Genomic DNA, 16,465 nt, shown 5'->3' with positions numbered 1-16,465 from the left:
TCCTCCAAACCCACTCACCCAAAGTACATGAGTGAGCATGTGCTGACTAGTCACGGAAAGTGTTGGTGAAAGGTGCACACTGCAACAGGGAGAATAGTGATCTTGTATACCCACACTTTGAAGGTGTAAAGAAGGTGTTTAAGAAACAATATAAATTAAGATATAAGTAAGGTGATATTTTTACATAAAGTAGTGATATAAAGTAGATAATATCTAACTAAACTAATCATGTAACTTAACTCTTAACTAATATTAGCAATGTATATAAGGCGCACTATCATTAATGTCTATTTTCTGGTCTATTTTCATACATAAGGCGCACCAGATTATAAGGTGCATTATGCGACACTAGTAAGGAACAGGGCCATGCTTTCCTTCTAATTCCGCAGGTCTCACCGCTGGTAATGCTTATGCTGCTCCAACAGTGCTAGTCGGGCTTAGCAGCTAATACTTATGCTGCTCCAGAGAGTCCTAGCCGGGGTTAGCAGCAGGCTACCGGCCAATAATACTCACCTTTGAACAGCAAAAGAGCTAGCGCTTAGTGTAGTTAGCAGCTAATGTTAATACTGCTCCAGCCCCAGTGCTGGAGAACTCCTGTATAATGCTGTTCTTCAGCAAAGTGGCTTTACTGCTCCTTACAAGGTGCACTGAAGATTTTTGGGATTTTTTTGTGCCTTATATAGGAAAAAATTCGATACAAAAGCTATGTTGACAACATCATTCAAGAAATTAAATCCCCATAAACAAAACAAACTTGATTACATGAATAATGGAAAACTAGAAAACTAGTCTTTCTATTTTTTTTGTTCTATCACAACAGTATTGGATGTACTGGTACTTCACATGGTATGGACGCCACACATGCACAAATGAGTACAAGTGCAAAGTTTGTGAGACAAACAAGCACGCAGACCATCCAGCCAATGAAATAGGCCGGAATAATCTGAGTGAATCTAAAGATAATACATTTTTATTTTTATTTTCAGAGAATGTAATTTATTGGGTAAAATTTAGAATTTCTGGAGAAAATAAATGTTCAACTTTGTGGTAAATGGATCACTGTTAGTGTGTCAATACGGAAAACAGGGCCAATCCTCAGAAAATACATTTTAACCTACAGTAAAAGATAGGTAATCCAACAACACCTACTGTACAGCTGTATGTGTAGTAGAACTTCTGTTAAGAGGTTGGCTACTCTTTCCTACGTACACAGAGCACACAGTCTGGATTCTGAAGGAAACACTGGTTATGAGAATCTAGGAGCCACTAAAACTATTTTTAATGTACATTAGTTTGTGAGGCCAATAAACTAACAAACATGATGTAAACATTGTGTAAAACACAAAATTCATGCTGTGGCCTCAGAGTATGCTATTTAAATGACTCCATAAGGTACCTGTTTACAGATTCAGTTCACAAATAACTGCAGTAATCTGATTATGAGCTCATTTTGAGTGAATATAAACACTCTAAGTGTTGATAAAAGCGGGTAAAAAAATAGAACTTGGACTCAAAATCAAACCAGATGTTTCCAAATAAACAAACATTACCAATCTATTTCTGGACCCGGGGGAAAATAGCAGGAGCTTTGTTTGCACACATCACTTCATGGAATAATACAGTAATAAGGACTAATCTAACTGCAAATACAAGACTCCAGAATTTCTAGTCACTCAGTTTTGAAGCTTTGCACATCTAAAGCAGTGCACTTAATGCCCCAATCACTTCCACACAGCAGTACAGCACATCCTCAGTTACTCTGCCAAATTCAATCTCAAACACATATATTTTGAACATTTTATGATAGCTTACATAACAGGTTTATAGTCGTATTCTGCATCATCTCTAAAACTTGTGTTAAGTGGATATGCAATTTGTCATCACTCAAAGTCATTGTTATGATAGTGGGAGATTAATGCTGCACAGTGGATTTGACAGTTGCAGTTACATAACCCTCTGTTCTCTGAAGCTAATTGTGCATCCAAAAAGGCTCAAGTTCGTCCAGGATGACGTCACTGTCTGCCCACCTCAGCTTGTTCTTTCCCCAGCATAATACAAGCAGCAGAAGGACATTACCTTTCTTCGCTTTCTTCTGCAGCTTCAGGGTGTCTGAGGACTTCTTCTTGATCTCTTGTCTGGCCCTCTTGTATTCTGTAGACAGTGAATCAAACAAATGTCAATGAAGAGATTATAACATCTTTTAAAAAAAGCAATCCGCAGAGAGTCCCACGAAAAAAGCCAAGGAATGTTCTTTAAGGTGTTATTTAAATTTTTCTTTTAGATCAGTTTCCCAGGGGGTCCTGGAGTAATTTTCTCTTTCATTGGTAATTACACTTTGGGAGCACATTTCCGCTGAGATCCAGGTAAACACAACCATAGTGGAAATGGAGGAGCTACTGAACGTGATGTCATGTGACCGAGGACGCCAAAAAACTCACTGGTCCTCGTGTTTTTTTAATTGCAGTCTCGATGCAAGAGTTTAATTACTAAGTAGTGAAATATTTTTCATTTTCCATTCTAGGGCACCTTTAAAAGTGATGGTCTCAGAAATTAAAATAGTTCTACATCAACTTCAAAGGTCAATAAACATGTACTCTCTTTTGTTTTATGCAATGAGTGTTGAGTGATGGCAGCACACAAGGCATGTCAATAATGCACCACAGTAGTTCATCACATCTCACCTTTCGCATGGTCCTTGTCCAGGGAGTTGGCTCCTCTCTTCCAGTCCTCCAGCTGCTCTTGCAGAGGATTGATCATGCAATCGATGAACGCCCTGGAACCCATTCAAAAGAGAGAGAGAGAGAGAGAGAGAGAGAGAGAGAGAGAGAGAGAGAGAGAGAGAAAACATAATTAAATATGAAATTACTGACTTACTGACTATTGTCAATTGTGATTAGTTAGCAAGAAGTATTATTTATTAGGATATTTAAATAGCTGTACATTTCTAATGTCTGAATATGCTTAATAATTAAGAGACCACTTGACCACAAAATGATGAGTTTCTTTGATTTTACCAAATTGAAAACATCTAGAATATAAACCAGAGGAAGATGGATGATCACAAGCCATCAAACCAAGCTGAACTGCTTGAATTTTTGCAGCATGAATGGCAAGTTATCCAAAAGCAGCGTGTAAGACTGGTGGAGGAGAACATGCTGGTGGAAGAAAACTGTGATTTAAAACTAGGCTTATTCCACCAAATATTGATTTAAGAACTCTTAAAACTTTATCAATATGAGTTTGTTTTCTTTTTTATTATTTGGGGTCTGAAAGCCCTGCATCTTTTTTATTATTTCTGCTATTTCTCATTTTCTGCAAATAAATTTGAGAGAAATGTAGTCTATAGTTTATAGAATAAAACAACAATATTAATTTTACTCAAACATATACTTATAAATAGTAAAATCAGAGAAACTGATTCAGAAACTGAAGTGTTCTCTTAACTTTTCCCAGAGCTATTATATCATTTATGGCAATAATTTCTGGTCAAAAATGTGTTATTGTAAAATGATTAATTCTACTATAGTAAAAATACAGCTTTGGATTTGTGTAAACCATTTCTTTCTGGGAGGTCTGAGAATTACAGTTATTTCCTTTTATTTCATATAATATTTATCCATTTTATCATTATTATCATTATCAATATTTTCTTTTTCCCTTCAAATGTATTTAAACAGACCACTATTTCCACATCATGAAAACTCTGTCTAAGAACGATCTCTACACTAGGGGATTTGTTTGCTTTGCCTTAAGTTAATCATTCACTCCCTCTCATCGTTTCTCATGGTATGCAGAGGGCCCGGGAGCAGCTGAGAAGGAGCATGTTAAATTTAGCTCTCCGTCTGCAGTCGCTCTCTCTCTCTCCCTCTCTCGCACGGGCCGTCCTCAGGAATCCGGTGACTTGACCACAAACTGCCGATTTACTGTATAGCTAAGAAGAACTTCCAAAACGTCTCCTCAAATTAGTGTGTGTGAGCACGTGTGGCTGCAGAGCTCAGAACGCTATGGATGAGTTGGAGTGACCGGGACTGCCTGTGCTCTGCCACCACAGCTCCTGGAGTCTGGGAGCTGCGGCAGCTGCTGTTCTCCGCCCTGCTGCTACTGCCCACAGGAACTGTAGGAGACAGCTGGCACACTTGGGCTGCTCTCTATCCAGTCATAAACCAGGACTTCATGGCATTTGGTTTAATGGACAAAGGGCCAATCCCATTTCACCTCTTTGCCCCTACCACTTTGCGCAATCATGCCTAGGGGTAGTTAGCTAATTTCTCCGGCCCGACTCAAATGGTGCAGCAGTTACATTCTGGCCCCAAGGCTTTGATGCACTGACACAATATGTACCATTATATATATATTTTTTTCTGAGGTTTAATAAACTGGAACAGATTAAAACCCATGAAAAGTGCCATGATTGTTGCTGTCTGGTAGGTTTGTGTATTTCCAGAACTGCAGACCTCTGGCGTTTTTACCACTATTTACTGTGTACCGTATTTTTCATTTTTTTTTTTATTCAGCAGGTCTCACCGCTTTGTTTACTTAGCTAAGCTAAGTAAACAAAAACTGTAATAAAAAAAGACTTTCTTTTAAAGTCAAATTAGCGCTGTAAATCTACACAGATTTCTATCCTGAAAACTGTTTATTTGGGTGATTAAAGCACTTGTGTTTATTTACAGTAAGATTAGATTCCTGAATTTCTCCAGCACTAAGGCTGCACCATTAGCATTAGCCGCTAACTGCTAGTGATTAGCAGCTAATGCAACCTGACAGAGCTACACTGAGGAACCCCGAGTGTTCCGGGAAGCTAGGGCGGTGTTAGCTAGCAGTTCGTCCCACGTAGCTTGTTTTACACGGAGAACTCACAGGCTATAGACCGATATACCCAACTCTGAACAATGAAAAGCCTAGTGCGGTTATCGAGAAATACTAAAGCTGCTCCAGCAGTGTTAGTCGGGTTAGCAGCAGGCTACAGGCCGATTATACTCACCTCTGAACGGGGTAATAGCGGTTAGCGGCTAATCCTAATACTGCTCCAGCCCCGGTGCTGGAGAACTAAACTGAATTGTGGTGAGCAAAAGTATCTTAGAAAGCACAAACACATCCCCAGCCTTAAGGTAGACGAGCTACATCAGCAGATGCCCTCATTGTGTTCAACTTAAACTGTCAGCTAAGAACAGAAAGCTGAGGCTGCAGTGGGCAAAGGCTTACTACAACTGGACAGTTAAATACTAATAAAAATTAGATGACTTAAATGAGCTTGAGGATGAGAATCTATTTGAGAGGTTTTGGATTGATATTGGACCTAAATATTGGTAGTTTGTTATCTATACTTGATTAACCAGATAATTGCGACACTACAACATACAACATAGGGCATTCTGATTTCAATGTATATGATGCCCAATTCGTGGCTGCAAATTCAAAGATCCCCAGGTGGAATAAAGGATGACAGGATGGCGATGTTATTTCACACATGAATGCATTTGTTTCATTGTGAAAAAAGCTGTGGGAGGGTTTGTGCCAAGAATATTTACATTGAAAACTGCCGCAGCTTGGCCTCGATGCTTCTGTGTCTCATGCACATTCTGGTGAGCGCGGAGCCAATGTCTCTGGTGCCACCTGCAGAGAAAGAAAAGAGAGAAAAAAAACAGCAATCAGTTAAATGAGCCTTACCCATAGCTAGACTAGCACATTACACTATTAAACTGATAGTTTGCCACAAATGCCTGAGTAACAATACAGTAGGTTCCTGTCGAAATGCTAAACCTTCACAGCATGCCGGCAACATTGACACAAGTGTCCCAAACATATTCGCACGGAAGTAAGAGATGGGGACAGAGCAGCCTGTCACCTCCCTACTAGTGTGTAACCCCAGTGAGAAACACATTGCCTATGACCTCATCGCTACGCCCTGGAGACCACATGGGGCTTCCTAAAATTGCTTGACAAATTCTCCTCAGGGGGTCCTCCACAAAAGAGCTGAGCAGTTTGAGAGTGGTCCATAAAAAGAGAGTGAGATAGAAGCATCTTAAGCAGCTGGACAACCTGCGGATGCACAGACGGAGACATTGTCCTGACAGGGCTTCCCTCCCGCGCTTTTGTCCACATCTCTCAGTGCTCATAACACATATTTACAGGCTGTGTTTAAAAAGAAAAGAGCCAATATAGGACTAGTGTTAACCTTTTCTTCTCCCATCAGAGTGGCTGCTATTAAAGTTAAGCAGACTCCATGCACAGTGAAGTGGACCACCTTTCCAAAGACAACAAAACAAAAATATAGCCCACTTATATTATCAGCAGAAGACAAGAGGCCAAAAAAGTGTGCCGTATTTCCTTTAGGATTTTTTTAAAGTAGCGTTGGCAGGCCCACTTTTGAAGTATGTTTTGGCTGGAAACCACTACAGTGGTCCTTAGAACTTACTGTTGCTGTATATACAATGCTAGCAAGAAGCCAAAAAATGGTTTATAATTTATATTTAGAATCTACTTGCATAAAATAGAAGAAATGTATAGTTTTTGCAAGTACAGAGTCTACAACCTCTTTAAAAACTGAATGTTTTCCATCTGAAAGATAAGAGCTGTACAGGGCTAGTATAGTAGTAGTAGTAGTAGCAGCATTCTGGCTTCCTATGCTCCTATGGCTTTACTTTTTTGTAGCACCTTCAAATTGCTGCAAAGGGCCTTATTTTTCAACCCAAAGAGTCTGAACACCAAATAGATTAGACATGATTTTCACGAAATATAGTTTTATAGAGTTTATATGTGTCCCAGCTTTAAAATGTCTTACTTTCTGGCTTATAAAGCACTAACGCATTATAAATGTTCTTTTACACTGCAAAACAGAGTTATACAATGTGCTAATGTCCTCTAGTCTCTCCTCTGGATTTCATGATGTTTCATAACAAGACATGACACTTAAGACAGTTAACACCAGGGACTGCATGATCATTGACAACTCCTTGAGATTTCAGACATACTCTCTTTGTTGCTGTTTTTATCAATCAATAAAAACGGTCCATCAATACAGGCTTAAAGGCCAAACCTGCTCATAATCCACAAAGACAGTTGGATTAAGAATGAAAATAAAAGAGTGATGCCCATTACTAGAGCCCTAAAATTCCATTTATGAATGCCATCCATGAGCAGAAGGACCGCTGAGACCAGAGCAAAGTTCCCTCCAGACATGGTGGGCAAATCTTGTCTTTGAGACCCTTAAGAGGGGCCCCTCAGACAGAGGACACTGACATTGACAGCCTCTGCTTTTGTGCCTCATGTGGCAGTCTGAAAGCCCTTGGTATGATGGACACTGCTGGCCGAGCCCCCCTGCTCTGCTAGAGCCCCGCTCAGCAATAGAAATGAATATGCAACTCTGCTGGAAGTGACTTTTAATCTCTCTCAAAAGTGACTAAATGCTTTTGTAGTGCCACTAGTTTGGGGGGGAGGTGAGAAAGATGGAGAGGTTCATTTTGAGACATGCCCATTGCCCCTCCCTGTATATGGAGGCCTATAATTAATCTAACAAACATGGAACTTCCCTACATCTTTGGGTGTACTGACTCTATACTTAATAGTATTTGTATCAGTCTGATACTATGCAAAATTCCTCAATCAGAAGGAAATAAATCAAGTTTAGCTTGATTAGCAGGCATATGCATTAAAAAAAATCCATAAATGTTTAACCCTTAAACAAAGGCCTGCATATCGTTGTTGTCCAATGAAAAACAAATATCTCCATTTTTGTCGATTTTTAGTTTACTACATCATTTGAACTGTCCCTTACACTGTCCTTGATGAACGGACCAATAAAAATACTTAACAATTACCAAAAATAAACTTTTTATTTTGACTTCCATTAAAAGTTTAGAAGGTATTTTTTTTCTCTCCTGTAAAGTTGCTGTTTTGGAGTTTGGAGTTGCTGTCATTGGACAGTGACGATATGCTCAAGCTTAATAATAAAAATGGCTGAATGACTAAATTGATAAAGTTACACATTGTTTAGCACCTTTCCAGAACCCAAGAATGCTTTATAATCAACACTCTTCACAATTACATATTTGATGAGAAGAGGCAGCCAATTGCACAAAGCTTGTGCTTAACTGGAAATGATCATTCACTTGGGCTCAACCAATAAGGGTACTGACCTAGGGTTAGTGCAGGAGGATTGACTACTTCTGCATGGACAATTCTAGCCAGAAACTGCCGGTCATAATCATTAGACCCACTGCTCTGTTCACGGTGGGTGGTAATGTCTTATACTATGTATTCCAGGTAGTAGTATGCCGTATATCATATCATATACACAATAATATCGTAAACATTTTTAACATAATCTATAAACATTTTTTGTTTAAGAAATAGACAAATGTTTATAGATTTTTTCTTGTTTCTATAGAATGTATAAAACTATTTTATTTATACAAATAAAAAACTTTAATGTTTATTAAATTGCTAGTACACACATAATACTGTGACTCAAGGAATGTTAAACACCTGACAAACACTAACAAATACTTTTATCCCATAACTTTTGTCATGTCTGTGTTTATGAAAAAAGAACACAAGTTCAGACAGATCTGTAACCTGTTCACTGACACTTATTCCCTTCTTTCTCATTAGTTTTTTTTGCTTTTTTGGTTAAAAACAAGGTTGGCAAGTTCTGACTATACAGACTATACTATACTACATGTACTAAATAGAACCCATTTGTTCCCTGTCAATTTGTCTCAGTCTTATTCCCCTCAGGCACACAAGCCTTAAAACAACAGCTCCGGCTCCGAGCCGTCAGAGAGACAGTCACCCTCTTGTTGCTATTCTCAATCCACAGCCTTTTCCAACACACGCCCTAACTGGACACACAGACTCAAAAAGAGCTATTCTAACCTTAAACAGGCAGAGAGTTCTTTCCCTCCATTTCTCTCTCAGTCTCACTAACAGACTGATGATTTGTTGTCTGGCTAAAGCTTGTATGAATAAGGCTTCAGAGTTCACCACAGCTCTTAAAGGGGCACGAGCAGGAGATGTTACAAGGGGGTGTTGAGTTTACTTAAGAAACAAACGACAATGTGGCCACAGTTGAACCTCTGCTGCCCGTCCTCGGCGGTGGTCCGGTGCGGGCCAGCCCGGCCAGGCAGAATAAAGAGGCTTTCCTTTTTTAATCACAGAGATTAGGCTCTGCTGAAACACCAGCGGCTTTAATCCGCACCAAAGCCAGTCGTTGAAAGTTGAGGACGTCTAGCTGGAGGCTGGCTTCTCCTGTGAGCCCCTGTCTCTGTCTTGGAAATGAGACCCAGGGGAAAGCAGGTCCTGACAGAACCTGCGTTGGCGAAACGGAGGCATCACTTAACAGCTCGATGTCGGCCTGTGCATGATTTTTTTGGATTTTACCCTCTTAGTTAAAAAGTTATAACTGTCGACTCCCAACTATTAAGTGCATTTCAAACTTCTGATGAACAGTACCCTGAACATTTTTTTTACAGCACAGTCTTGATGATCTTTGCCCATCATGAGTATGTGGTCAGTTGGGTGGGAAATAAGACCCTAATATAATACAACAATATTTCACAGAGTTTTCTTTGCATTATTTAAGGTTTGAAAGCTCTGTATCTTTTTTGTTATTTCAGCAACTTTTCATTTTCTGCAAATAAATCTCTAAAATGAAAATAAAGCTCTAAATGAAAATATTTTTATTTGGAATTTGGGAGAAATGTTGTCCATAGTTTATAGAATAAAACAACAATGTTCATTTTACTCAAACATATACCTATAAATAGCAAAACTAAAGAATCTGATTCAGAAACTGAAGTGATCTTTTATTTTTTTCCAGAGCTGTATGTAAATGCAACAAAATAGTTATTTTTGTTTTATTTTGTTTTATTCGTCTACTCTGTTAACAACAGTAACTAAAAAGCAAACCAAATTCTTTAAAAAAAATTAAAGTAACAAAAATATCAAAAATAATTCTAATTCTAATAAAAATTCTATCACAACACTAAAGTGTAAAATATTTGGAACATCCATAAAGCTAAACAATTGTTGTAATAAACACCCTTCACAGTAAACAGCAAAACTAACACAAGATGGACCGCTTTTAATAAAATACCTACACTGTATCTTATTATTGATTTTCAAAAAGAAAGCATGAATCACATGCAAAGATCGGTGGCAGACAAAACCCCGTCCACTAGACAGAAGTGGCACACTCTGTCTTAAAACTTTTTACTTTAGTCAGGCTTAATAAAAGTGTTCTGTTTCTGATAAGATCTGATTTAAACAATCGCAAAATATCACAATGTTCACAGTATCTCAATATATTGTGAAACACTGAATCGTAACCCCTGTATTATGAATTATATCATATTACCAAGTTCCAATATACAGTCCTTTTGTCAACACAAAACACCAGTATTATCAAAATATGATTATTTCTAAACATACCAAACATGATAACGATATTATTGTACTCTATACAATCTAACATTCCCCTAATCTGAACAAATAAATCCTAGAAGCAGCACAGCCTATTACAGCTCTAATGCCTGGTTTGTTCTTTTCCATCAGCGAAGGTCAACTCTGTGTAATTCTGTCACCAACTCCACCAAGCCCCCACTTTTCCAAGGCAACCGCAACACATCAAGAGCACATCATCTCATCTATCAAGAATGTCAGACACCAGATTGCCTCCGCAGTCTCTAGCAAAAACAATAAGGGGGAAGACAAGCTAGTAAAGTACGTTCCTGCATTCCTTAAGGGAGGAAGTGTCGGTTTCTGCGGCCGGCTAAAAATTATGGTTTTAATTGGGTCTTTTAGCGTCTCGTGACACATGCTCGTATTGCAGCTCTAGCCACAAAGCCGACGGGAGGCCGTCTCTCCCTCTCCCTGCCTCTCACAGTGTGGCCATGCCCACCGGTTTCTGTGGAGACAGGCAAAGGCAGACTGGGTGGACACACGCAATGCACAGCCCTAGCTGTGGTTACTGACTGCTTTCTAAGGTTGTCTGGGGAGGAAACAACATGCCACCAGCAGCAACAACAGGTCCTAGCCTCATAAATAGGCCTGTTACCATATTTATCAATTTATGTTTTAGAACATAAAAGCCACAGTCTGTGGTGTACATAATCACACACTGTTGTTGCTAGGCTGCAGAAGTCTATCGTCTTCTGCCCTTTGTGCTCGGCTAGAATGCAGTAAACTGCCAGAAGCCCTGTAATGATGATGTAATGATAAGGTTACTGAGCTGGATAGATAAAGGTCTGCTATTTGATACGATAAATGTACGATGTCTGCCAGTTCAATGTGTGCCTCAGGTAGGTTCTCAGTGGTATTAAAAAAATATTGAACATGTGTTTAAGAATTATATCAACACAACTGAAATAGTTTCTATGGTAATGAACACTGATATTGAAATTAATTAAACTAAGTTGTCCAGCTCTGTATATGTATGTACATGACCTATTTTTTTTTTTGCACTTTAATACTGCCCAGTATGTTTTCTACCTAGTAGGAAGATACCATTAGCATTACTGAGCCAACTGTCTTTTTTAATTGGTCTTCAAAATGGTGAAACTGCATTATTTGGTATTCATCTTTTTAGAAATATACAGTCAAAACATGACACCAATATGTTTTATTAAAAATTTTTCTGAGACAATATATCATCCAAAAAAGAGAGAGAGAGTTATTGTTGCTGACCATGTGTACCCCTTCACAGCCACAATTTACCACTCCTTTACTGGCTAATTTCCAGGCGGTGAGACACCATGTCAAAAAGCACCAGTATGGCTGCCACAATAACCATTGTGTTATTGACTTACCGTAGAAAATATTTTTGCTGTCCAATGAAAAACTAGTATCTCCATATTTGTTTATTTTTAGTTTACTACATAATCTGAACACATAAACTGTCCCTAAACTGTGTCAAAAGTTCTTAATGAACGAACCAATAGAAATTCTCCAAAAAGACCTAAAAAAAACTGTTTTTACATTGATTGCTATTTTGGAGACACCCGTTTTTCATTGAACAACAACAATATGGACACAAACTTGATGTCTGTTGAGATTTCAGTGACCAATGCACTAATAACCGCTCCTTCATATTCTCAGAGCTTACTGCAACAGGTAAATATGTGTTACTTGAGGTAATTGAGAAAGAAAAAAGAGCATTTAAAAATGTTACAAATTTTTGAAAGAAAAATGTGAATTGTGCAACTGTGCATCTGCCAAACTATTATCAACTAAAAGTTTTGCACTCTTCAATATGACGAAAACATTACTCTGTAATGACAGAATATTTTTTAAATTGACATTGATATAATTTATCACAAATATGTATAGGACAATATACATACATACACAAATTATTACCAATTTTAAGTTATCACAACAGGCCTACAGACGAGCATTCCAGCCTTTCTACTTGAAAAAAGCTCAACATTAAAAAGCTAGACACTACAAACAACACATAGTGGTATTGTACTCTGTACTCCGTAGAGGCGGACCGACTCGCACCTTGCTTTGACATGAAAGCGCCTGATTTAAAGCCCCACTTGAGAAAAGAAACGTGCTAAGTGACCCGGTGCGCCGTCTCAACATGCTCAGCTCCATCCTCAGCTGGCTCTGGAGCCACTTTGGAGCCGCTCTGGAGTGCTGCTCTCAGATCCTGTGACCCCTGTGTCTATATTTAGCCTGTCTGTGGTGTTAGACTCCAGCTGCTGCGTCCCGCCCAGAATGCCCAGTGTCGTGGAGTGCCACTCGTTATAAATAGGCGTGACATGGTGGCCTCTGTGATTAGCACAGCACCACACCTCTTGCTGCCTCTGCCTTTCCGTCTGACACTCCCTCCACCTCTCTCACACCCTTCCTGCATGTAGGTCCATCCGTCTGTCTGTCTGTCTGTCTGTCTGTTGGTCGGCCTGTTTTTATCCACCCTTTGTGCCCTTTCATGTGGGAGCTTACAATAGGTTCGACTCAAGTGCAAAAGCACAACACCAATAGAGAGGGTTTTGTTTTTCCTCCAAACCACAATTTCCCATCAAAGGTGTTCTATATTTTGCATTTATTTATTAATTCATTGTCAAACCCAGCCAATCCCAGCAGCCATCGGGCGGAGGGCAAGACACAATACATATAGTGATAATATTTTTTAAATCTATATTATGTGTATTAATTCTTGATTTCTTTTTGTCATTTAAACTCAATGGGAAGAGGTGAAATAATTATATAAATGACATCAAAATAATTCAGTAAATAAGCTTCTGCGATCATGTCAGCAAAAACATATACAGCTCTGGAAAAAAATAAGAGACCACTTAAGTTTTAGGAGTTTCTTTGATTTTACCAAATTGAAAACCTCTGGTATATAATCAAGAGGAAGATGGGATGATGACAAGCCATCAAACCAAACTAAACTGCTTGATTTTTTGCACCAGGAGTGGCATAAAGTTATCCAAAAGCAATGTGTAAGACTGGTGGAGGAGAACATGCCAAGAAGATGCATGCAATTTGTGATTAAAAACCAGGGTATTCCACCAAATATTGATTTCTGTACTTCTAAAAAATTATAATTATGCGTTATCTTTTTTGTTATCCCTCATATTCTGCAAATAAATGACAATATTTTTGATGTCTATAGTTCATAGAATAAAACAACAATGTTCCATATCTATAAATAGCAAAATCAGAGAAACTCATTTAGAAAGTGAAGTGGTCTTATAATTTTTTTTTCCAAAGCTGTATATTAATTCTGTTAATTCTTTTTCTGGCCATGACAGCTTTTACTGGTTAACTGAGCAACTATAGTGCTGCTGATTACAGAACTAATGCAAACATTGTTAAACCAAAGCTTTGCAGAATTAGAACTAAAGAACTATGCCACATTGATCTGCTCAAGAAAGAGACCACACCACAATGCTAATTTTAAAAGTACTCTTACATATGCTTTTAGATATTACACATTCTGACCATAGAGAGATCTTTAACCCACAAAAGGTATGGACTTTTTTTTTTCTTTAATTAACAGTTTACATTATAAGTTTAGTGGTGTTTTTATGTGTTGTACTGTGTTTAAATCTTAACCACTAGATTGTGTTGTGCAGAGTTGTCTCCAAATATAACTTTTCTGACTAAATAAAGTTTTAAAAACTTTCTTTTACTCACATTTTTTGCATCTAATGTGTTTCTATACTATGACACATTTCCTAAAATGTAATTAGAAAAAAAATAAGCAATATCATCTTGCAATATACTGTACCAAAAGCGCAGTATCGTGATAGGGCTCAGATCATCAAGTTCTTGCCAATATCCAGCTCTAGTGTCCTGTGATTTGTTTTTTTTAAAGCTGCTGACTCATGTTGGCACCATATCAGACCCTAGACAGAAGCACCTTTAAGGACCTGGCAGTGCAAACCAACAGTGCACAGCTTAGAAAGTCAAGTACATGTTTTATGTCAAAATAAGATAATTAAAAATAAGGGACAAAGATGAGTTCAGTGGAAGACAAAGCATTCAGAGAGCAAAAAACAGTGCGAGACAGTTCACTGCAGGGGCATTTGTGAGGGAGGTGAAAGCACACAGACTGTCCTTTTCCCCAGCCTCCTGCCAGCCCCAGGGAGAGCTCCTGGTATGTGGCACTTCCCTGAAAACATCAGCGTAAAGGATGCTGACTGGGGGGAGGGGCCACTTAAAGGGAACACAGTTGTCCAGACAAAAAGCCTTCAGCTGGGGACAGATACAAGCATGCCTATTCATAAAGTCCTTCAGAGTGGGAGTGCCAACGCAGGATCTGCTTTGTAGCAGAATTCAGAACACTCATAAGAAGCAATGTGATTCCAACTGATGGTTTCAGAGTAGAAGTATAACATAAGATTTAGACCATCTAATAATACAGAATCAGACTTTTAAAAAGGCAACAGAAAAAGGTCTAATCAAAAAGGGAATTAAGTTTGAATGTGTAAGAGGTCAATTTCTCATGACACTGGCAGTATTGGCACATGCTCGCACTGTGCGATTTAATGTGGCTCATTAGTTTTTTATTTCTTCCTGATTAGTAGTGGACAGATTGAAAAGTTTGAATATGTCAGTCTACTTTTAGGCCCCATCCTTACATACCTGAAAATGTTGAAAAACATCAGGGTTAGCGTTACCCCTCAAAAGGTTTTTTGTCTTTATTTTGGCCTAACGTCTACATAAAAAATGCCATGTATGATAACCGAAAGATTTTAAAAACAGTCTATTGTATGTATGTCTATTGCAAAGTTTTGGTGCTCTGCAATAAATATTGCATAAAAAAATACATGAATTTTCTGAAGATTTCTCTAGAAGTCAATGATCCAGGATGATATACATAATGCGCTCTGTACATAAAAGATTAAAATAAAATGAATCATATTGGACAAATATAATCTTTCTCTAGTATATTTATCTGGTAAATTAAATAAAATTAAAAGTAAATTGTTTCATTTTGTATCAAGTAAGTTGTAGCACAACATATTTGCTTTTATTTTACTTTTTTGACACTGCATATCCTGCAGTGTGACTAGTGTGCATGCATACTGATGATGGTGGTGCAAAAATTATATACCCTTATCTACTATATAGTGCATTTAATTAGCATTTAATATCCATTAAAATATACAACTTTTTAATACAGTTTCTTTGATTTCACCAAACTGGAAACCTCTGGAATATAATCAAGAAGAAGATGGATGATCCATCAAACCAAGCTGAACTGCTTGAATTTTTGCACCAGGAGTGGCATAAAGTTATACAAAAGCATTGTGTAAGACTGGTGGAGGAGAACATTTCAAGATGCATGAAAACTGTGATTAAAACCCAGGGTTATTCCACCAAATCTTGATTTCTGAACTCTTAATGAAAACTTAATGAATATAAACTTGTTTTCTTTGCATCATTTGTGGTCTGAAAAGACCATTTTTTGTGTTATTTCTAATTTTCTGCAAATAAATGATCTAAATGACAATATTTTTATTTGGAAATTGGTAGAAATGTTATAAAATAAAACAACAATATTAATTTTACTTAAACATATACATACAAACAGCAAAATCAGAGAAACTGATTCAGAAACTTAAGTAGTCTTCAGATCCTATTTTTTCCAGAGCTGTATATCTGATGAAAATTTAGAAAAGCGCAAATTTTTCTTTTGTATCAAGGGTACTTTACTTATTGAACAGTGATCTTACATTTAAATCCTTGCTCCTAGGATCCTATGAACCTTCTTCTTTTACATGAAGGACCACACACCATGACAGCTACTATGCCAATAAAAATGAGCCATTTTTATATAAAAATGATGGCAATTACTTACAATGTATATGGAGCAGAGCTGGGTGTGGTGTTATCCAGACTGTCTACTGAACCCTGAAGCTGGGAAGCACCCAATGGCACCCCACAGGAAGTGTATGAGACAAAGGATTTAAATTTCAATTCAAAATTGACAAAATCCAGGGATCAG

The 16,465-nt window shown here is 38.0% G+C and overlaps 1 protein-coding gene across 11 annotated transcripts in view; it reads right to left on the bottom strand.

Annotated features, from left to right (window-relative positions):
• The window catches only part of LOC103035455 (protein MTSS 1), an 86,293-nt gene that overhangs the window by 26,443 nt on the left and 43,385 nt on the right, over nt 1-16,465 (bottom strand). For all 11 annotated transcript variants that reach the window (XM_007232049.4, XM_007232055.4, XM_007232054.4 and 8 more), the window contains exons 4-6: nt 5,532-5,616; nt 2,682-2,773; nt 2,077-2,151 (exon numbers count right to left, since the gene is read on the bottom strand). In XM_007232049.4, coding sequence (XP_007232111.1) covers nt 2,077-2,151; nt 2,682-2,773; nt 5,532-5,616 — 252 coding nt within the window. The remainder of the gene's footprint in view (nt 1-2,076; nt 2,152-2,681; nt 2,774-5,531; nt 5,617-16,465) is intronic.

The sequence above is a fragment of the Astyanax mexicanus genome, chromosome 6, assembly GCF_023375975.1.
Source record: "Astyanax mexicanus isolate ESR-SI-001 chromosome 6, AstMex3_surface, whole genome shotgun sequence".
Lineage (NCBI taxonomy): Eukaryota > Metazoa > Chordata > Actinopteri > Characiformes > Acestrorhamphidae > Astyanax > Astyanax mexicanus.
Note: the sequence above shows the minus strand (reverse complement) of the source record. Positions and strands in the feature narration are given on the sequence as shown.